Source organism: Anabas testudineus, chromosome 2 (assembly GCF_900324465.2).
Source record: "Anabas testudineus chromosome 2, fAnaTes1.2, whole genome shotgun sequence".
NCBI lineage: Eukaryota > Metazoa > Chordata > Actinopteri > Anabantiformes > Anabantidae > Anabas > Anabas testudineus.
This window is the reverse complement of record NC_046611.1, coordinates 9,177,480-9,201,210: the sequence shown is the minus strand read 5'-3', so window position 1 is coordinate 9,201,210 and position 23,731 is coordinate 9,177,480. Positions and strand designations below refer to the sequence as shown.

Here is a 23,731-nt window from a genome sequence, read left to right as displayed (position 1 = left end):
GACACTACAGTCTACAAATTAACTATCACAGCCTACAAATCAACTTCAGGCTAAAACTCATCAAATCCAAAATTATACTCGACATTTTTTTTTTTTTACACTAAGAGTGGAAAACAAGACCTCGGTGCACAAACGCCCCTTTAGAAAACATGACAAGCAGGAACAAGCTTTTTTTCCTCAAGAATAATATGAACAGGATTTTCATTTCTGGTTTGGAGGACAACAATATTGATCAATATCAGAAAACAATGAGGCCGAATCACACAGGAGAATACATTTCTTTGCAGTACAAAATAACTTTATTTAAATTAAGGGTCTATGTTATCAAAAATGTTCAAGTTTTCAGGACAAACCACAGCTGTGCAACCATTGACAGACAATACAAACACACAACAAACAGCCACAGTCAAAGAGACATGGCCACAGTTTCAAGTCTTCTGAACAGTAACATATTTACACACCCACATAAAGCAACGAGAAAGGCCCTTCCACACTTTACATTTCATTGGTCAATGCTTTTTCTATACAAAGTTCTAAAAATATACAAAAACTTACATTGCAGCCAGAACCAACTAATGCAACGTTTGTCTGAATGTGAATTCTTTAGCAGTAAGGCTGTTTGGTGACGTATGAACATAATGTTACGAGGGGGCACCTCAAATGATTTGTGTAGTAATACTTTCCAGTTCATGTAAAGACGCAGTGTTATTAAATAAGAGGTTTCACTGCATTATCAGTGATTTAAAGTGGAGGTTTTATCTTCTTTAACCTGCATTATCTGGCACTTCTCCACTGCTACCACGACCTTTGGAAGAATACTGTAGTGGTTTCTCTAACTAAGTGTAATCAAGGCTGTTTTTGGCCCAAACACACCGAGTACACCGTTTAGGTCGTCTAGGAAACAAACTTTTCAAGTAAAGACAACTGGTGACACTGTGTTTCTTCTGTTATTTTGCATCCATGGAGGAGTCATCGGCACATCCCATAATTCTTTGCAACTCCTGAATGCAGGGCACAATTGACTGGCTGTGTAGCCGAGACGTCCTCAACCTAGAGACAGAAAAACAGGAGTGATCTGTTAGACAGGCGTCATCCAGAAACCTCAGCATCACTAACTATCCGGTTCACGCTGTGACCTTTTAGATCCATGGATTAAGTTAAACATATGAAATAATTTCAGTGCTTAGTGAGAAAGTTGCAGTTGCCTATTCTTTGCCTGCTGCCAGACACAATTAGATAAAGTTACCTCCTGAGCAGTTCACGTCCTCTGCTGGGTTCAGGGTGGTAGTGCTGGAGAGCAGTGAGGCAGTTAGCTGCCAGAATGCTGTAACACTGTTCTCGGAGAGCGTTATGGCTTGTCGTATCCCACTGTGGCAACTCGCTGGTGTAGCGCCACGCCATAAGTGTGTGCTCCAACACAGCGTCCCAGTCTTCATTCCTTAGAAGAACCTGGCCCCACTCTTGACACGAAACCTAATGTGAAAGACAGAAGTGACAGATTAGGGTGACACGCTTAGCTTAGAGCCACATAGTAGATTTCAATATATCTGTGAGACAAATACCCCTGACGAAGAAAATGCAACTAGACAGAACTCCACAGTGAGAATTGGCTACAACACAAAAACTTAATGGACATGTTCGACTCACTTTGAACGCCACCAGGTGAGGATATGCCTTTCTGTAGCAGTGAGCGTCCCTGTTGGAGCCAAAGCGTGAGTAGGGTATGGACCTGTAAACGTTAGCCTTCTTTAGTTGTAAATCCTCCTGGAGATACTTCAGGTCTGAGGCCAGGATCCGGGGCTCTTGGCTCTAGGATAAAACATCATATTTTAGCTTTTGTAGTGAAGGCACCCAGCTGAGCTTCACATCACACATTTGACAGACGTTTTTACTCGAAGCAAAGTGGCATTTGACTTATTTGAGCGTATGGGACAAATTTGTATTTCCTATATAAACAAATTGTTCCTACAAACATCGCATGTGAAATGGCGTTGATCGATACCTGTTCAACTAAGATGAGGGAGCGGATCAGCTGTACAAGCTGCTGATTGGAGAGTGGGTTATGGTGCTCGTCCATCTTCTCACACTGCTCCTCTAACCTTCCAGTCCACAGCCCAGCAATGGGCAAATCCACTGCACAAAAAAAGAAAAAGGAAAGTGATCAGAACAATAAGCAACAACAAATAACTCCTAACCTATAGAAACCCACCACTCTTTCACTGTAGCAGCACATTAGTGTTGCAGCTGCAGGTTTAGCTCTGGTACCTACATGAAGGGACCCGCTTGGTGCTGGCGGCCGCACTTCTCCCTCTGGGCGGCGGAGATGGAGCCATACGAGCGCTCAATATCTCAAGGTACGACCTCCTCATGCGAGCTGTGAAGAAAATGTGACTTCAACTTAGAGAAAACAGCACACAACATAAACCAGTCGTGAAACTTGAGCATGTTAACGTTAAAGTGCAGTTTTTTTCCACATTAAAGTGATTAATTAGTTTCGCGTTAGCTTTAACTGACTGTTAACTCGGGGGTGCTATGTTAGCATGATAGCAAAGTGGCGCCTCCTGCACAAAGACCTGCAGTCGGCTTCACTTCAGCACAATATACGCTGAATATCTACAGAATATAAACTGAATGAGAAGTCTGCAGACTTACCTGCAATCTTGGGCTGCGGAGCAGGTATTTCCACCAAGGCTCGTCGCGGCTGGCACACAGCTGCCATCGTGGCCCAGCTCCTCGGTTGAGATGAGGCTAAGTGACCGAGCAGCTGCTGTTAGCCGAACTTTAAAGCCCCCAACAACAATGAGCTGCAGCCGGTCAACTCCACCATCAAAAAAACCGCGCCGCAGCTTTGCACTTCGCTAAATATTCACTGCAAAGACGAAGATGAGCTGTCTGAACTCCCTCAGAGGCCACACAGACTCCTCTTTATCTGGAGAAGTCTTCCTACACCGAGGAGAAACTCGCCGATCAACTTTTGTTTGCGCCGCCGTCACTTACAATGCTGACGGAGCGCGCCGCACGAGTTGCCGCGCGGGCGTGGCCTCCCGCAGGCGTCGACTTGATTGGCTGACGTCGCTGCTACGTAGAATACGCGCCCAATATGTTAATGAGGCGGCAGTCTGAGCCGTGGCCCCGCCCCTCTTGCGCCACCACCACAGGGACCCCATCTGGACCCCACAGTGCGTGTGCGTGCACGGTGGTGCGTGTGCGTGTGCGCGCACGCACCACCACACAGAGAGGATGGTAACTGTTCTATAAAGAGCATCAAGTAAACCTGGGAGTCCTCTTTAAGGCTTGGATTTTAGTGCAACTCCACAATCCAGCATCAAGAGCTTTGATGTAATAATAGTTTCATGAAGCTAATATTCAAATTAATCTAACTACAGTAAAGTATTCAAACCAAAAGACAAATACGAGGAGACATAGAAATATCTGTAAAATTTCTTTTAATAGGTTTGTGAATGACTGAAAAAAAAAATGAGGAAATAAACTTTATCGTCAAGAGACATGACTGCATCTTGATACATGATGTGAAACAATAGTTAATTCAAGTACAGAAGTCATTCCAAAACATGTGATAATAAACAAAAAAAAAATAAAAAGAATTAGATATCATTAATACAATAATAAAAATTTCAATCTTAGAAATTCTAATGTTTTCTAAATTGTTGATATTATAGTACTATAATTATATATATTTATGGGGTGGGGGTGTATTATTAACTGTTTATTATTTATGTCTAAAAATAATTTAAGTGGTAAAATATGAAGCAGTGAATAATGTTGTGCAATTCGTGTCCCTGTATTTTCAAGATTTCTACCAAATATTCCTCTCATTTTGCAATGAACTGCAACAGGGTTCAAATCTTTTACAGTCATTCAGAAATGTAACCATGTTTTTAACATATAAATAAATTGATAATAAGAGTTTCTTCACTGAATGTACAGTGACACATTTTACTTAGATTTCTACAAGTAGATTGTTATAATTACAATTATAATTATCTGTACTAAAACTGCATTTTATGAACTGATTGCACTGAAAGTGAATTCACTCCAAGAGCAAATGAAGCTTAACACAGTGGCTTCTTGAAACTGCTACGGCAAATAATATATTTTACTGTATTCATGTACAATATATACATTTTTTAATTAAGTTACATAATGCACAGGTAAACGGGTATCTAGGTACATGTAATATTACAAAGGTGTGTGACAGTATGGCTTTGTAAATATACAATATTACAATATTGTCATCACAAAAAGCAAGTGCATTCAGATAAGGACTGCCTTTCAGCATCTTGGTCGTCTTTTCAGTTGGAGTGTTAAGTAACTTTAATAGTAACTAGAAGAAGTTTTATATGTTTTTGATTTTGATACAGAGACTGTCCAGACCTAATCTGAAAAAGATTTAATTCTTCCAGAAGACTCTCAAATAAGATGCTTAAAGACAGACTTCTACTGACTGCATAGGCCACACTATAAAGCATAAGAAGTAGTCTCTACTTGCTAAGCAGCGTTTTAAGGGAGCGGGTGAGTGCGTTAGCAATGGCTGACATGGTACTGGAGTGGCGGACAAGGGCCTTCACGCTGTGTTCTCCCGGTGCTCCCACAGTGGCAGCCTCAGCTGCTTTTAGCAAACATATATAGTTCATAACAACCTCGTCAACCTTTGCCACGACTTCTCTCTGTTGGTGTGAGGCAGAGGCTCCAAGACCTCTAACCAGACACATACAAGCTTCACAGAGACAGCATAGCACCTGGAAGCTGCAGGTCACAGCTAGCAACATCTCCTCAGGACTACTGTGGGCCTGTGCCATCCTCCGGCATGCCCGGCCCAATTCTTTTGACTCAACAGAGAGGAGCTGCTTGTACTGGGACACGTCCTGTATTGGCATCTGGGCTCCACGATCGCAGCGACCTATGCTGGATCTCACCAGTGCAATGAGCTCACTGGCATCACGGCGGACATCTGTAAAGCCGGAAGGGAAACAATACATGTGGTCCTTGAGTGCGTTGATTCGCGAGAGACGGTCACTGAAGCTCATGTTGTTGAGGACTTCCCCATACAGCTGCTCCCCTGCAGCATCCACTGCCGAGCCACAGGGCAATATGGCTGATGCACCAGCTCCATCGTTATCAATATCGATCCCGCCACGACTCCGCCTGGGCTTCTCCCACTCAACGTCATCCTCTTCACCCTCACTCTTACGTTTGAAAAAACAGTAGCTAAAAGGCCCGTTGCATCTCCACGGACTTGTGTCTAGTTTTTGAGAGCCCTTCATGTGTTTAGGATCTTTCTGTAATGGAAAAGCCACAGATGCTCTTCTGCTGTCGACTCTGCTGCCTGTAGACCAGCACGTGGTGTGTGAAGACACAGAGCCTTGTGAGTAGCTCTTGGAGAGCCGCTTCCTTGTTGGCCTCCTCTGTGCTTTGGTCTCACCTTGCAGGGGCACAGGTGGTGACAAGGGCTGCTGGCTCCGGCTTCGGGTGGGCTTGTCAAACAGAACTTCAACACTACCAGAACTGGCAGTCACATTACTGGAGCTGCGCTTGAGCTCCCGGCCCCTTTGCAGGCTATTGCTGAAGGGATCTGTTTGTGGCAGGGTTGGGGTAACAGTCTGAATGTGGTTCTGGTTCTGTTGGGCATGGATGGAATGGACTGGATCCTGTGTGCATCCTGAGTTACTAGAGCTACTGTTGGCTGAAGACAAAGGAGGAGGGGGAGGTGGAGGAGGGGGAGGTGGTGGGATTGGAGTTGGAGAGGTGATACAAGCTCTTCCAGTAGATGCCTGCCTGATAAAAGCTGACGGGTGGTCTCCCCTGCCTAATGAGATGGTGTTGAATTCTGCTCGCTGACCGCTTACACCAGGGGTAGCAGAGTAACAAACAGAATCGTTAGGATGACGATAAGGAGATTGACGAACTGCCTGCTTTGCCCTTGGGTCTGATTTGAACCAGTCCTCTGTGTTGCCACTAGGTTGGCTTCTTGATCGAGGTGGTAGACGGTTTGCGGTACCTCCAACCTCACGGTTCCCACCTGTGATGGATCCCCCATCACGGTTGATGTAGCTCTCCGTCTTATATAGGGACAGGAAATGCTCCGGGTCCATCCCACTCCTCTCTAGCTCACTTTCCAGGCCGGAAAAGGAGCTCCTCCTCTCAGCAGTTGCTGGTCTGAAATCTAGACTGTCATTCAGTCTTTGAGCATGCACGTCTGGACTTCTCTTGAGTTTGGCAGGAAGCGTGGCAGAATGATATAACATCAGATTTTTATTTGCCTGCTGCGTGGTGGCTGCATTTGGGCTAAGGAATGGGGATGATACAGATGAAGGCATACATGGGCAGCGAGCGATCGTGTTGCTCCTATTCTTAACCATTTCGACAAGCTGAGGGTTGCTAGTGATAAAACGCCTGGTATCTTTTTTCACTGCCCCTCCCATGCCTGCACTGTGCAGCTTCCCCCCCTGATGCATCTGGCTCACTGTTAGATAGTTAATCAGTTGTCTGTAGGCCTCGCTGCCTTCTTTCTGGTTCAGCCCCTTAAAATAGGCCTGTTGTTTAGCATGTAGATCATTATGAGGCCTCTTGCCTCCAGTACCTGAAGTCTCTTTATGTTTAGATGGTGTGGCTGAGGAGGGCCGGCCTGGTTCAGCCCCACCAGCAGGAGGGTGAATGTTGGGCAACATCTTCCGAAGGAGGGCGGGATCTGCATGAGAATGGAGTTCTTTTCCCTGGTTGTTCTGGCCAGGGATGCTGTGAGAGATTCCAGGTTTGTTGTCTTCATAGTTTAGCACCCTGAGTAATGAGGAGGAGGAACTAGAAAGTGGGTGCCTTTGCAAATGGTGGTGTTTTGATTCAACCGCACCAGGACCCAGTGGTGAATCAGTTGGGGTGGCACAGGCACTGCTGTTTGTGCTGCCACCTGCATCCAGTGATGAGCACAGAGAACCCTGTAATGAGCTGTGAGCTTCTCCCTGCAAGCTTGAAATCCTTTTAGCTAGATGATACTCACACAAACGTGCAACACTCTGCTGTCTTGATATTGGCTGATGGTCACTTTGTATGTCGGATCCCTGGTCGGACCCTGCTGATCTGGATTTTTTGGTTGGGGAAAGTAATGACGCTACAACTAGATGTTCATCTTGCTCAACAGGGGCTGCCCCATTATCTGCACCACAGTCACCCAAGTTGACAACATCTAAGAGACGGTCAGAGGTAGAGGAAGGAGGGCGGGGAATTCTGTGATGGTCATGAGGCATGCTGTTCACATCAAGACCCTCAGCTCCAGGATTTTCTGCCAAAAAAGAATTCTGCCTTCTTTGACTTTCCCCTTGCTGACAGAATGAAGTGCGCTGGTCAAAGTCAAGATGGCTGCGACCGGCACATTCCCCTCGATGCCCTTCCCTTGTGCTGAAGGTATTATACTTCCCACTGGAATCTGCAGACTTTTTGTGATGTTTGCCTCCAGGTGTGGTGGAACTAGGCCGCTGCAGAGTGGATGAGAGATTAGTCTGGGATCTCACCTGCAAGATGTCCGGCCCTGATGATGCAGTGTCCAACTGAGGGCTACGCCTCGGAGGAACCGCCGGAGGCTGAAGGTGCTGCGTTGGACTACGAGTTTTTTTTTGTATTGTTCCTCCTGTACTGGGAGAGATTGGGAATTCTGTTTTCTCCTCAAGTAAAGGTTGGTATCCTTCCCTCGTGGCCACGAGAAGACGCATGTGGCTCTCGCTGAGCCTGTGAGTAGCAGCCAATTCAGAGATTTCAGTCATCTCCGATGAATTGGTCTCGTTGCCAGAATCTGAGGATGACTGTGGGCTAAAGCCTCGTGATGTGTAAACACCTAGAAGATAAGAGATACAAAGTCAAATAAGGGTCACTGAACTAAAAGTTAACTGCTGTTAAATGAGTACAGTTATAAATTTCACAGCACCATGATCATTATATAAATGGTCTGTTCTGGTGTCATGGATGTGTTTGCTAATGTAAAGGGGGCACAGAAAATAAAAACTTTACAAGATGTACCAACAAAAAATAACTAATGAAATATGTCTAAATGAATAAATTTGAGTTAGAGTGAGACACAGAATCTCTTAAGAGTGGATCTTGTTGACTAAAAAGGTCAGAAACCTTAAGCTAACAGTTTAAAGATATAAATGACAGTGATTAAATAGTAATGCTTGCATTACTATTGAACAGACCTGGGTTGTTACTGTTGGGTGGTGGTATGGGAGGTCTCTGTTCAGAGACAGATAGAGCCTCCAGTGCCTGTAGAGTATTCATGACCGCATTATCCAGCCTTCTCTCTCCACCCCTGCTCCCTTCCCCCTCCCCATGTGTGGGAATAGCATCAATTAACGATACTGGGATGTCTTCGATGTCGTGTGTGCTTAGTGGCCTTCCCTCAGGAGCCGTGTCCTCATCTGAACTGTCCCGAAAACCTGGCGGCGGCGCTGCAATCGCAAGGTTGAGCGTCTGTAGAAGTGCGTCATCCTCACTGTCATCGACGCCATTGTCTCCCTCTGGGGGAGGGAGTGACGTCAGGTCAATGATGTCATCAGTGGAACCAGAAAGTGTGAGGAAGGTTGCTTTTCCGGCTGCCGTGGCTAAAGCTCCTCCTTGGTTGCCGCAGTTTTCATCTCCAGCCACTCTTTCGTCACCCACTGGTGTCCCCCCAGTGGAATCTTCTTCACAGGAAGCATCGTCGTCATCCTCAGCATCATCTGTTGTGTCGCGATAAAACAGATCCCTTAGCAGTGGCTCCTCCCCACCTTCCTCGCTTATAATGTTACTGTAGACATGAGTCAGGCCACTGAACTGAAATGGCACCCTGTCCTGTGGCTGAAAGTCTGTGTTGTTGTGTAAGTAGGGCGATCTGTGCTCAGATACCTCAGGGCTCTCCAACAGTCTTTCATAGCCTAAGTTCCTCGGCTTGTTCAGGGGAGGGTCACCCCCAAATATAAATGACACTTTGGAGCTCCGAGGAGAGTCTTGAGTTTTGTGTCTGGTTGCAGGGGGAAGAGGAGGAGGCAATGGACTTCTCCGTGTCCCAAGGTCTCTGTCAGGGTTCTGGGGTTCATGGAAATAAGGAGAGATGCTGTTTTCTCCCTGTCCATCTGAATAGTCCGAGTTCCTGTTGTAGAGCGCTCTGGGTGATGACTCCTCATTGTCCCCCAAAGATGTGCTGTACGGCCACTCCAGGATACGATCCTGGCCTGCAGACAGCAGCAATGAAAGTGTTTTATATTTTATAATGTTTAAATTTTAAAGAAGCTTGTCTCCACTAGACTTTTCAATGTGCTACTTCAAGACTTTTGAGATTTTATGCCAGGCTGTAAAATATAAATTTTTAAGCCTTTTTATCTCGTCTTTGTCTGTCAGTACAAGTGCGTTCGTCAACTTCTCAAATTATTGATTGGTTATTCATCTCTGTATATGAGTATGCTGCCAGGTCAAAGGTCATTCATAGTTTCTACGTTCGTACATTCCTGCTTTACACAAGTGATTTTGGTCTGGAAAAACACAGACTTTGTTATATAAATATTTCAATTTACTTTAATTTAAATACTGACTTTATACTCTGAAATGTGAATAACTTATTAAAATAGTTCTTTTTTGGCTGTACAGTAATTTTAAATGTTTCTGCTGCATGTCATGAACAGATCTTTTATTCAAATTCATCTTCCCTCCCGCTTTGTTATTATTGTTTAATCCATACTCTAATGACCACACGTACATGAATAGTTAAAAATAACTCACTACTGTCGTCCCCTCCAGCGCTGTTGCAGTGGGCCATGTTGAAGATAGATCTCCTTGAGTCCACTAGGAGGCGATAATATCCTGCTGTTAGACAGGCCAGGTTCATTGCATCACTCGACTCCATGATCAGTGTGATGGGCTACAAAAAAAAGTAGGGAAGGGAGGGAGGACAATAAAAAACATATTTTACCTGAGTTGTCAAGGACGTAATAATGTTTCCCTGTCCTGCTGTTTTCAGACAGAACTATACTCACCCTGACGTCCAGAACATGCAGCTCCAGTCGGACATTGGTCTCATCCTCAGTGAGAATCTCGATGCGGTTCACATGGCTGAAGTCGGCCAAAAGGGCCACCAGGTTGGTCCGGGCGTTGATGACATGACTGATGCCATAACGTGGGCCCACTAATAGCGTCACCTCTGTCTGTTTCTCCCCTTGCTACAGGAAGTAGTGTGCATGACAACAAACTTAATTTAAAGACAGTTGTGTAAAAGTTTTGTTTGTTTTGCTCAGTTCTCAAACTTTTTCAAATCTTCTCCAGAACTAATGGCCTTACCAAAAGTATTGATTTGAACTCCCTCCCGCCGTAGAGTCTGAGTTCACTGAGGTACCTCAGGTAATGCACCTTAGCCTGCAAAGCAGTGAGCTGCACAGAGAGAAGTGAAATACATTAGTAAGCATCTAAAACAAAATCACTTCAAGCTGAGCAGACACATTAGTCCTCTAAGGTCAAGATGTAAAGCGCACCCAAGCCATTTTGATCTGGAACACTGATTTTCCATTACTGTATATCCCATCATATCATTTAAATCTGATCAAAATCTGAAGAGCTGTTCTGCAGCAGTACTCTTTATGGCTTGCCTGTGTGGATGTGTATCCCTCTAGCCATTTTGGGTCAAAGGGATTTTTTAAAATTCTAAATTGAAAGCACCAAATGTGTATGTATTTCCATAGTTGCCAAAAACATGTACATACAGTGGCCAACTGTCATATTTACAATAGGTTTTTGGTGCTTTTTAAATTTGAGCACCACATGTTCAGGCATGACAATACAATTGTAATGCAAAAGCAATAAAAATGATGTATGTGTCATATATTAAATTGATAACCACTTACTCATTAGACTCATATGGAACTACTGTCTACTGTACGAGCCAATAATGTTGCACCTAAGACCGCCAAATAATTCAGTAATGTTTATGTCACCATCAGAAAGAAAAGGCTAATGTGATATCTGACCTTACCAGTTAAATCCAAATATCTCTAATAGAAAATCGTTTCGTTTTTATGAAATTCTTGCTGTGCTGTAACCAAAATGTTTCCACAAAACCGAGTGAGCAGCCTTTTTGGATGACGACTGAGCGATATCTTCCAGACCTAATGAGAAAGCTGATTTGGAGCATCAGTGTTTTGAGTTGCTTGGCAGTTCATTGTTGTTACTTGGCTGTATTTCTCCCTAATGAATGGATTGAATATCAACTGCTACTGTGAATACAAATCATTAGCTCGCACATTGTACGGCTCAGGCTTGGAGAGAAGAGATCAATATCCCTCACAGCTGACTGACACTGTGTATATATAAATATATATATATACACACACAGAAACACGCTTTGACCTGAACTAATGCACATTCCTTCATTCTCTACACACAAAACTGTTAAATTAAATTGGGCATATAACATTGCTAATTAGCCTGCTGATGAGTAATGTTGCCCAAACGTTCAGCTTCAGTGAATGCTTCATTTCTCAGAGGCAGCACACCCTGTAAATAACTTTTAGAATAACCGGAAGAATTTAATATTCTGTCACTTTTGTAAATGTGGGAATTATTCAACCAGTCACAAAGCAGACTTACCTATTTCAACTGTTTTCCACAAATAGTAATCCAATTCTAAAGATTTAACACTGCTTTAAGTCTTTACAGTGCCTGATAATATCAGATAAAAGTAATAGAAGTAAAAAAAAAAAACATTTGGCTTTGTTCCTACAAGTTTAGAGTCAAACCCAACCTTGAGTGAGAAATAAGGTGATCCTTGTAATACTGCTCATTTCATTTATATATATCAAAGTTAACATGGGGAAAAACAATAAACAGACCAGCAGCTGCTTTTGTTATGAAACTTCCCAAAGAGCTAAAAGTTCAGTGCTGAAGTTGAGTTGGTTTAGTGGCCCCTGATTGGGACATGTGTGTATTTGTATGCAAATGAATTTCTTATTATCACAGAGTGACAGTGCATCTCCCATTAGCATTCAAGGTCTGGCGCCACACCTGGCCTTAGGTTGACAAGGGTGAGAACCTTTACAAGGCAGAGCATGGCAGCGATGCTATTTTAGGATATTGCATCAGAAAACAAAGAGACGGTGCGTCGGTCCGCATGTGCGTGCATGAGAAGTTTATTAGCAAGGGCAAAGAAAGACAAAGAGGGCTGCTTACTTTTTTCCCTGGAGGCACGAGGTTCTGGTTGGTTTTGAGGATGTGTGTCAGAGCCTTCTTGATGTTTTTCTCCTTCATGCTGGACAGCACGGCAGGAGGCAGGAAAAGCGAGAACCCCCACTCCTTTCTGTTGAGAGGAAATTGATTTCACCATAAAATCACCCTTGGAAAAAAAAAAACAAAGTACTTCCACACAGAGAAAAATATCTCAAATGTTCAACATTGGATGATGTCTACTTTCAGACAATAGGTATAGTGGAGGTCTACACCGTTAATGAATGTGAATTGTATGTAGTAAATGGTAAATGCAACAAATTCTTTTAACTCATAGGTTAAAACTTAGCAGAAAATCTTTGCAAACAAGCCCAAGTCAGACTGTTATTTATTATTGATGAGCAGCTCCAGGCTGTACAGCAGCTTAACATTACAGATCATGTTAGTGGTGTCAAAAACACAACCCCCCCCCCCCCAGACACACACACCCACACACACCCACACACACACACACAAAACCTACTGGATGTATTTGAGGGAGACTTTCTGGCTCTGTCTAGTTGCCATCGTTAGGATGTACATCTGCAGCGCGGCCAATCGGAGCGCGGCGTCGTACTTCAGCTCTGGGCCGAACCGTTCCAAAACGACATCGTTACAACTCTACAGCAAAGCAGGAAGCAAAGTTGCATAAGTATCCTAAAGTCAAGATGAGGGGCATGTGACGTGCATTTCATGTCTCCGTAGAGCAATTCAAGCAGAGCAACAGTCCCACTGTGATGAAATAAGTTGTTCTCAACCTTTGTAGCTTGAGATTCCTTCAAAGGGACACAGCTTCCAGTCCCTGATGAAGGATTCGGAAACACTGAATGGTGAAGTCTAGCAAAAGCAGATGATTAGCTTTTCTTCTCTCAGGCTATTTCAGTAATTATAAAAGAATCCTATGGGGAAGCAGCTTCTTATTTTATAGACAAGACAAGGGTTTATTTGGGGACTGTAGTGGGGTTTATTTCTATTAGTCTATCAGAGTAATTGTATTAAAGGCCAAAACTCATTTCCAAGCCATGAGCCAGTTTGTACACACACTCTCAAAGTTGTTTTCTACTTATCATTTTCAACTAATATGGGAGTAAACATGTTTATTTACTGTAATGATCAAAATCAGTTTGGAGGTTTTATTTGTTTTTTTGCTGACCTGCACATAGAGGTATTCAAATGCTACAGGGTCCCTCCGGAGCAGCTCCACGGGGTCCCGGGGCACGAAGCTGATTCTAAAGAAACACTTCGTCTTGTCAGAGCCGGGCCTCTGGGTCACCTGGCGTCACAAAGGAAGAAGACCGGGATGAACAAAGACATGTGGGATAGAGAAGGAGAGAACAGCATCAACACATGCACAGATAAATAATGAGCAGGAAAAACATGCTTTTGAAAATTTGTGATGAATGTGGATTTAAGCATATGTAATACTAATTGTTATTGCGATTTAAGGTAAAAGTATCAATGCTATAAATTACAAGTAAAAGTACTGTGTTATAAATTTCACTGCTGTATACATGCAGTAGTATTACAAACAAAATGTACCAAAGTTGAATGACATAAATGATCATTATTGCTAATTCAAACAAAATACCTTTTCTAAGTGAGACTTTATCACAAGTTTAATGTCTCAATATCACAATTTAGTTCTGTGCTTTTTTAATTTTATATATATTTTTTATTCATAATAAAAAAAAAAAAAATGTATATATAATAAAATAAAACATCTGTCCACTGTGGGGTGAGTGGTTAAAACCCTGGTTCCCCTGGTCAACAAGTTTAATAAGTCTCTTCCAAAAAAAATGCCTTAATGTAAAATGAATAAAGTGTCAAGAAGAAATAATTACAAAAAGAACATTTTGCGTTGGGGAAATCTGCTTATCTGCTTCTCTTATCATCATCATATTTTATAAAACGAGAACAGGTTTTATGGATAAAATTAAAGTACTATATATTGGACTGTAAAAAGTCTAATATTCGTCTCTGAAATGTTGTGAAATAAAAATGAATTACAAAGACTCATGTATGTCCTTCATCACATACCACCACTGGTCATTAAAGAAATGGCTGTGACATGGACTTTGACACGATTATGTAATTCAGCAGCAGTAACCCAGAAAAAAATTATTCCATTTCTTATTCAACACAAAACCAGCAAGACCAAAATCATCCTTTAAATATTGATCATGTATTATGAATTATTTACAGAGCGGGCGTAGAGAGTGCGATGGAGTTTACTTCCTTCTTCAAGAAATACCTTCTCCATACACCTGCCACCAAGGTTGACACTCAGCTGTATTATAGTAAAGTGTGTGATTTATCAAGCGTGTCAGAGAACAATGACTGTTAAACATCTGCCACTGTGTGTGCCAAATGCAGAGCTTCACATTTGAACTGTGTTGAATGAATATTAAAACTGTCCTCCTGTGATCCCGCTACCTCATTAGAATGTAGCGGGCACTGTGGATGAGTGTGTGTGTGTGTGTGTATTAGTGGTCTATGTGCAAATATATGTGTGTGTGTGTGTGAGAGAGAGAGTAGGTGTAATGTGAGCTGTCGCCCCTGCTGTGCCAGTGCTGATAAATGACACTGGGGTTCGAATGCTGCTTGAATACTGAGCAGGAATGTGTGTGTGTGTGTGTGTGTGTATGTGTGTGTGTGCATGCACTCAAGTTGGTGCGTGTCTAAGAGAGAAGAAGACAATGAAAAGGGGAACAAAAAGAAAAACATCTCTTACCTGAGAAAGCATCTCCTGTTCATGCAGGAGAAGCAGTTTGCTTCCAGAGCCTTCCGTCCTCTGCTCCAACATGAGCGAGAAGTGCTCGATGCATTTGATTGACAGCTTCTCTTGCAGGGTTAGGATCACGTCCTAAACACACCACGAAAATGTCCATAAAAACAGCCTCCTGCTGCATAATACATACTTTTAGTCATGCACTAGTTCACATTTAGCATTCAAGAAATGAATGTCCTTTTCAGTTCTGTACCGACGGTGAAGGAAGCACTAAAAGCATTAAATCACTAATAAAATGCTACATTTACGAACTGAGTTTTTCTTGTATTGTTGTCCAAGATTGTTCTAGAGCAGCTCTCGAATGCTAGTTTGTTTCCTGAGTCAATAGTAGTAGATCAATACTACAATAAAATAAACAAATAAATACAAAAACTAACATATTAACTTTTTATAAAATACATAATTTTGTCACTTTACCAATATGAACATGACGCTGACTCCAAATCTGTTTAGAGTAGGTTTGATGAACACAACTATAAAACCTCAAGTGGCAAAATCCCCCTTTATGCAGCAATAAACCTGTAATTTAAACTTATATCAACACAGATTCACTCAATTTAGTAAATGGCAAGTTAGCATTTGATATGTCGTGGAACAGCTATGTAAACAGTTCACCTGAGACAAAACATCACTACAGGGATCTGTTATCCAACACTAATGAGCTCCTTAACAAAGTAGCTCTGTAGCGTCACTAACTTACTGATAATTTGAGTAAACAACCATTAAAAATTCAGGTAAACTTCAAATCAATCCATGTTACACCTACTTATTAAGGTAATATTATTCAAGGTAAAGGTGAGTAAGAGACTGCGACTACACACAAACCAGAGAGAAATACAACAGAATAAGAATCAACAAGTCAGAACAAGCTTCCCCGCCCGAATAAATAAAGAGTTCAAACGACTGGAACTCAAAAAGTGATTGAATTTCATGGGCTGTGTGAAAGTGTATGAATTCACAGTAATTTCCACTTTAAATGATTTTCTGCCTTTGCAATTATAGATGCTGCACAGACTGCTAATTTAGTGTTGAGCGTGCTTTGAGGGGTAGAGCACACACGCATACACACCTTGATAGAGGTGCTGCTGTCAAAGCGAAAAGACTTTGTCTGCCCGTTCTCCAGGTACACCTTCAGGACATTTGGCATGAACAGAAGAGAATTGTCCTTCACCGGGTTCTGAAAAATGAGGAACATGATCGTGTCTTTTCATTCTGAGCATTTGCGTTCGCTTCTACAGAAAACAGATTTACCGTGTGGATGAAGTCAATTTTGTAGCTGTGTTATCTGTGTGGCATTCACTGAACTGTCTACAGAAGCATAGCTAAGATCCAGTAGGTCAAACCAGTGTGTGTGTGTGTGTGTGTGTGTGTGTGTGTGTGTGTGTGTGTGTGTGTGTGTGTGCGTGCGGTAGAACTGACTGGAACCTGGCCGTTTATGATGACCTCCTCTGCAAAGCGCACTTTGACTGGATTGGACTTGAGCATGGCTTTTTTGGCTGCACTGATGAACGCTGATTTAGGGGACTGAGAGGCAACCGTCCAAAAAGAGACACAGACAGGAAGAAGAGGAAGGAAGAGACAGAGACAGAGAGAGTGATAAAGATGAAGCACAAACACAGCACATCACGACCCCTTCTGACGTAGTTCTACATTTACCAAAATCAATAAAACAGATGAGTGGATTAATACAGGATCATCGTCAGTCTGGTATTGTCAGGATATGTAAAAGTGAATCAAGTCACCATGTTCATACTCAGCCTTGTAAACAGTACTTGGCAAACGCTTATTTTGATTAAATAATTGTCATGAAGATTATGCAACATGATGGAGAGCTCCAGTGTTTGCTGTGATGAAAGAACATGTCACCCTGTGGTTTTTACTAGTCTTTCAACACCAAGCTCAGTGTCACAGAGGAATAAGACCAACGAGTTGTTGTTTTCAGGTAATTTAGGGTAAGCCGAATCGATTCTTTCAGTTTGGACCATTACTGAGATGTGTTGTCACAAAAAATAAGGGTTTATTACATAAACCGAGTAACAGCCCGTTTATAAAGAGCAGCCATTTTCTGTTCAAATATTAGATCAGCTCTTTGTATGACACAAAATCTTTGCGGTGTGATCTACTCACAGGATACGGTTGGACAACAGTCAACATGATGGATTCTTTGCAACTCCTGAAGCGAGAGAACAGCAAATCACAGAGTCAACAAAATCATCAGAAAACATCAATCACAGTAAACAACAATGTCAGATAAACAATGGGAACTTGATTAGCCGGGGTAAAATGGAATGAGATGCTTCTGGCAATCACCACTTAGATACACGGAAAACAAGAAGCACACACACACACACACACACACATTAGCTTCACATCTAAGTGAATGTGATCTGAATCACGCTAAACTGTGCGCATCCAAATAGTGGAAATAATTTTTTCTGATTAAGATTCAGAATATTTATTAAAGCTGAACTGTGTCAAGCTGATGAGTGGAAAGCATGATCAAAACTTTAAATAATAATAAAGGCAAATGAACGACAATCAGTTATGTTACAATAACTTACACGCCCATGCACAGAGCACTGGTTCTGGTGGCGGGTATTAATATTTTAAGGGACATTTCACCCAAATTAACTTCACTTAGTATTCAGGTGATCGAGCTGATGATGGGCGCAGATAGTTTTGTTTATATGTGATGTTTTTAATGTGCGTTCGCCACCGTTTCTGTTATTACCTGACGAGGTCGATGACTCGTTCTCTCGGGGCTGAGCTGACAGGTTCATCGTTGATCATGATGATCTCATCGCCTGGCAACAGCTTCCCCTCCGATGGACCACCTACATACACAACAACACATGCAAACAGGTCATAGCCCAGTTTGAGCCCTGGTAGACAAAGATACTCTATGAATGAATCATAGAGCATCTTAAGAATAAAGACATGAGTGTGCATGTGTGATTCTGTGCACATCAGTGTGCTGACGTACAGCTAAGATCTTACTTTGCTTGTGTGTTCGTCTTGTGACACATGCATTTATCCTCTTTCTTCCCCCACCACCATAAATAGAATATTTATAAGCTCAGGTGTCTGCTTGAGACTCCGAGACGCTGATTAATTACCGAAATGAAAAATCACTGCACGTGTCTGTGGAGCCACTGACTCCTGATAGAGGGTGTGCCAGTCATTTGGTGATCAGCCAACTGACCAAAATAAACAGCACTTCCAGGAAAAACATTTGTTTGTGTTCACTTCGTTTATCACATTGGGTCCATACTGTTTGCTGTTGAGCTGATTAGCACACTTCAAATAGAACGAAATAAAAACATTGGCAAAAACATTAAACCAAAATCGTCTGTACTACTGGTTGTGAGGGCTTATGTTTCTACTTCATTTGGCTCTTATATCAGATTTCCATGCAGGCATCACATACCAATACTGGTGCTCTAATGTGATAGGAAGAGGAAACAACTTAAAGCTACATTATATAACTTTCTTATTTTATTAGTTTTACCAGAAAACCAGAAACGTACTGTATATGTTTATGTATATATGTAATATGGTGAGGAGCTTTTGAAACCCAGACTCGCTAACCGGTAAAAACAACAGTGCACGTATATTTATTTAACCCTCAGGAGACCAAGACACAAACCTGGCGTCACAGAGCGAACCACAACTGGTTTCTCACTGCCTGCCACAAAGCCGAAGCCCAGGACAGGGTCCCGTCTCATCTCCACCAGGCGAGGGGCGGGGGGCAAGCCATCTAGGTGAACCTCCTCCAGGGAGCTGCTCTGGGACACTTGGCTGGAAAATATAGGAAAAGGGGAGCTCAGTGAGTAACAAGCAAAATATCTTCTTAGTCGGAGAAGTAAAGTTGAGTGTGACTCACTTAGAGTCAAGTCCAACAGATTTGCTGCCCTACTTATCAAGAGGGACATCAAATGAGTCTGCAGACAGTGACATTTCAAGCGGGCATATTGCTGGTTATAGGCATAATGGATCAAACAAGGATCCAAACTGACTACTATTAAAGAAGGTCTCTGCAAGTAAAAAGTGCACATTAAATTTCAATCAATGAATTAATTCCTATAGTCAAAGTTTTAGCTCAGACAGATCTCATTAAAGTTGGAATGAATGATCAGAGCTTTCCAATCAGCTGCTCATAAATAAGAGTCTTGGCACAGTTTGGGTCACTGGCAAACATTTTACAGTGTGCTTAAGATCCATTTAGAAAAGACGGCACAAGTCCTGCATTCAGAAAATGTCCTAAATTTGCAATCTGGAACCAATTTGCGTCTTACATCCATATGAAAATCTTATCTGAGGAATATGGCAAATAAAAATAGACTCATTCTCTCTTTTTATACTATTGTTTATCATTATAATAATGATCAATATTTCTAGACTAGTTTCTAAGACATTGAATTAAACCGTTTTTTTAAATCTGTAAATCTGTTTGTTGTAAGAACAGAAACTCTGACTACATGTCCACCTACTTTTCTTTTAACCACATTTCCCGGGTCATTTTTATTTTTGTGGATGTGATCCATGAACTCCTGAGGCTGTTGGTTTTTCAGTTTCACACATCAACAATGATGCATGGCCTGAGCAAGAAAGCGTTTCCAGTTGAGCAAAACTAACTTCACTGCATTTTGATCTTCAGACATTGTGGCTTTTATTTTCTCTGACTGGAATCAAAGATCCCAGTAAAACTGTGGCTGATACTAAACCTGGTGGCAGTTTCCTGACAATGATTTTCACTGTGGTGTTCGCGCAGGGCAATCGACATTTAATTCAACTTTAATGTGGGTTAATATAGCAGAAACTTCACATTGTCCTTTTACTTAGCTTATTGCTAGCCACTCAGGATGAGAGCGCCACTAAAATGGAAATGTACCGTATTAAATTAAAGCTTCCTGCTTGCTGAATCTCAGATGTCTGTCTTGGCCGGGACAGTCAGAATGCATAGCGCCTGTTAATTAAGAGGTGGTATACACTTTCAGCAGGGTAACTTTTTATCTGATGCTACTTCTCCCTCTTTCGTAGTTTAAAAAGTTCCCCTGGTAGCTGTCGTGTCCTCAGTGAACAGAACTTCCGAGTTGTCTGTTGTTCTATCTATGTCTTCCTCTAGTATCCACACAGACAGCAGTATGTGGTATACACCTTGTGTTATTATGACTAAAATGTTATGTAATTACAAATTCTGTCATTTGAATAGCAAAAATGAAGCCAGTTAATGCCAAAGATAAACTTTTGACTAAATTAACTATCCCGTGAGGTACTTATTTAAAAACGAACTAAGTTACACTAAGTGTGTACACCATTCATTAGTGATATTCTAATCTTTGTATGTCTGCCTTTATTTTTGATTACAGATTCGGTCCTCCTACTGTAGCCTGGGATGATGCCAGATTTACTGATGTTTCTTTTCTACTGCTCTGCTGGAGGGTTTTGTTGCTCTACCTATAAATTTAAATTATTCCAAAGAGTGTACACTTGTTTAGATCATAACTTCTTTGGTGATGGTGATTTTTACTGTGTGTTTATGTTTATGTTTATATTTTTGTGTTTTGTTTATGATTGTGGTCTAATCACTGGGATCATGCCTGAAAATTCCTCTGCTGCCAGAGACTAGGAGGAATCTTTCCGATCAGTGTTACAGTGCAAAGTTGGGTTCATCTTTAAATCTCTTTTCCCAAGCAACCCCAAATCAGCACATTCCCACCTCCATGTTCCAAGGTTGGCACTAATCCTGGGCAAGTCCACCCCAAACATGCTGGACTCCATCCAGATTAATTTATTTTGGGTTCATCAGACCGAAGATTGCAATGCCAATATGCATCAGGAAGTGAATCATGAATTGTCCTTCACACTGTCTGATCGCTCACTGAAAGAACTACTTTCTGATAGACACTGTCCCATCTGTTAATAGCGGTGTCGCTCACTAAACTCTAATATTTTATCAGGTGATATTGTTTTCAGATTATGTATGAGCTCTATGGCCTCAATATTTTGATCTAGTTATCTAATCTACAATTTAAACACTATACCTCCAAGCTTTGCCTAAATCTGCCCAGATGAAGCGTGTTCCCTTCATCCAGGAAGTAACTTCATCTCCAAACAATCCGGATCAGTCTCAGTCTCCACCCCATCTTCCTTCGTCTTTCCATCTTACGCTTTCTTATTCTATCTCTCATTATTGCGTTGCTCTGTATTGTACATACGGCACTGAAATCTCAAACTAAATCTGTCTGTAATGAAGCATGTTCCAATCTGTGATGCTGGCTCATCTTCCCTGTCGCAGTCGGTGGGGTTTAATCCCACAGGAAGGCAGAGACAGGATGTCAAGGGGCAAAGGAAAGATGAACACAAAAGGTCAAATCCCGGTGTTGCTGCTAGTCAGGGAAGAATAGAATACAGCACGCACCCCCTGAAATTCACACTGACGCTCAGGGTTTAGGTCTCATACCAGTAGTTCTGTAATTTCTTCTGGTTACTATCATCTAACCATCAGTAAAACACATTTACAATGCAAAATAAATGCATGTGAAAATTATCCTTCACTAATACTTCACTCATTTTAGGTTTATATATTTACATATGCTACAGCCATCACAGGCAAGGTTGAAAGGACTTTGATAGGCAACCATCATGAGTGAAAAATGATGTAATACAGTGAACAGAACATAGAGTAGCATGGTAAGAGTTGCATAACAGGCTTAGGAAAACTCACCTAATCTAGTCTTGGCTATCAGGTAGCATATACTTTAACAGTGCGACAGATTTGATCCATCCTATTTCAAACTACATCACTATCCCTTACTGATATTGCCATCAAACGTGAAAGTCATGTAGGCCTGGACCTCACCACTAACCACTATCAAGTTTTTCTTCCTCCTCCCTGAAGCCACAACTCAGGTGATAAAAGTGCGTTTGCTCAGCCATCTGGACATTTGAAGATTGACATCAAACACTGAGTCTGTGCTGTGCTGCAGCACAGAATCAGCCCTTAGTTGTTTGTTTGGATGGGATGAAATATTTCTCTGACACCTCAGTGTCATTCCTATGGAGTATTATTGACTTATTGATTTACTTTGGACCAAAGTGTCTGCTAAATGAAAAACATAATCAAATAGATCCGTGCAGTCATATATATATATATATATATATATATATATATATATATATATATATATATATATATATATATATAGAAAAAGCTGCTAGATCGTGCTCATTATATTAAACAATCATTTACTTGAACCACTCTCTTTTCTATTTCTTTCTCTTCCCCATGTTTTTCAGAAATCCAATTGTGCCAGTCAATCTGTGTCACCACCTCCAAAGCCATCAGCTTTTCTCTGGGAACAAAGGCACATAAGCAGAGCTGTCACCCTCATCATATTTGACTCCCCCGTGATGAGGAGAGGAGGAGAAGAATTTAATAAGAGACACAGAAGAGCGGATGAAGGAAGAGGGGAGGAGCAGTATGAATAGAGAATGACAATATAGAGCAAGGTATGGTAAAATGAAAGGAAAGCTTATTTCTTATTTACTTACAATGGTGATGTGAAGGCAAATAAGCACTCGAGAAACCACACTACAGAACATTCAGACACGTATATGCATAGCGTGTATATAAAATGAGAGGAGAAATATGATAGAAGACAAGAGAATAGTCGGAAATCTGCACAGACAGGCTGTCTCACAGTGGCTGGATTCATAGTGCATAATGTTCTTCTTGACAAGCCCCTAACCCAAGTCCAACTTGAGGATTTGCATTTTCACCTGGCAGAAGGATTCTTTCTGCATGACAAATTTACACAGACAGTAGGCGCTGTACACACAGGATGAATTCAGAATGGCCCAGCCACTTGTGCATGTGAGAGGAGAAGAAGTAGATGAAACAATACCTAGAAAAGTGGCTCATAAATATTAAACTCCTGTAAGTGATGAAACTGGACTGATGGTTTTGGGAACAGGGCTTCAGCCTCTACTGTCTCAACACTGTTCTGGCCTTTATTTAACTACTGTACTTAACTGCATATAGTGTTTTCTTTTTTAATGGTACTGTATATTACATGATAGCTTATTGTTTAGTTGGTGTATAGCGTTGATTATGAAACATACGTGGTGAGGCAGTCCCGTCCCTCCCTGCTGCTGTTCATGCTGTCCCAGCTATATGGAGGCCCCTGTAGTCCACTCCAGGAGCCTGGGCCGGGGGGTGGCCAGCCCGTCATTTTGTTCTTATGGCTGAAACACAAAGGATGGTAAAATAAGGTTCATCGTCATTTAATATGTCCTCAAATAAATCCAGGTGATTCACGTTTGTTTATAGGGAACAACTAAAAAGCCGGGTCAGAAATTTAACTCTTGTTCAGAACAAACATTAAATTACGGTTAAATGAACCTAAGGGTCTAAATACACTTTGTTATAAAGCTGCAGCAAATCTTAAGAGGAGCTGGAAGAACTTTGTAAAGGGAGGTGATCCATAGAACATTACACACATCACAGCACCTACAGCTACATATTTCCAGAGTCAAATAATTTAACAAAAGACTCAAAGGTCAGTTTTAAAATAATTTATCCCCTCTCTTGATAAATGCACCGAGAGACACTCTGCACAGCTCTAGTTAAATCCCTCTCAGTCCAATTAATGTGACTTCTTTGTCTCGGTGTGTGGCTTGCAGTGTGAGATAGCACTACTTAGTGCAATC

At 41.8% G+C, this 23,731-nt stretch overlaps 2 protein-coding genes across 2 annotated transcripts; both read right to left on the bottom strand.

Annotated features, from left to right (window-relative positions):
• Nucleotides 1-288: 288 nt before the first annotated feature.
• LOC113163096 lies at nt 289-2,981 on the bottom strand. Its single transcript, XM_026361431.1, has 6 exons — nt 2,653-2,981; nt 2,270-2,374; nt 2,003-2,133; nt 1,648-1,809; nt 1,247-1,473; nt 289-1,050 (listed from the first exon to the last, which is right to left on the bottom strand). Exons 1-6 carry the CDS (start codon nt 2,717-2,719, stop codon nt 948-950), a joined length of 795 nt encoding a protein of 264 aa, XP_026217216.1. The 5' UTR covers nt 2,720-2,981; the 3' UTR covers nt 289-947.
• Nucleotides 2,982-4,313: 1,332 nt separating this feature from the next.
• On the bottom strand, nt 4,314-23,274 carry LOC113164215 (FERM and PDZ domain-containing protein 4-like; the record flags this gene model as incomplete). The annotated part of the gene is made up of 16 exons (XM_026363394.2): nt 4,314-7,846; nt 8,205-8,609; nt 8,664-9,218; nt 9,763-9,901; nt 10,017-10,199; nt 10,318-10,407; nt 12,199-12,325; nt 12,716-12,852; nt 13,385-13,504; nt 14,963-15,094; nt 16,089-16,196; nt 16,439-16,543; nt 17,147-17,192; nt 17,751-17,853; nt 18,666-18,817; nt 23,144-23,274. Coding segments are annotated over 16 exons (5,877 nt in total), but the record flags the coding sequence as incomplete, so codon positions are not given.
• Between the last annotated feature and the right edge of the window lie 457 nt (nt 23,275-23,731).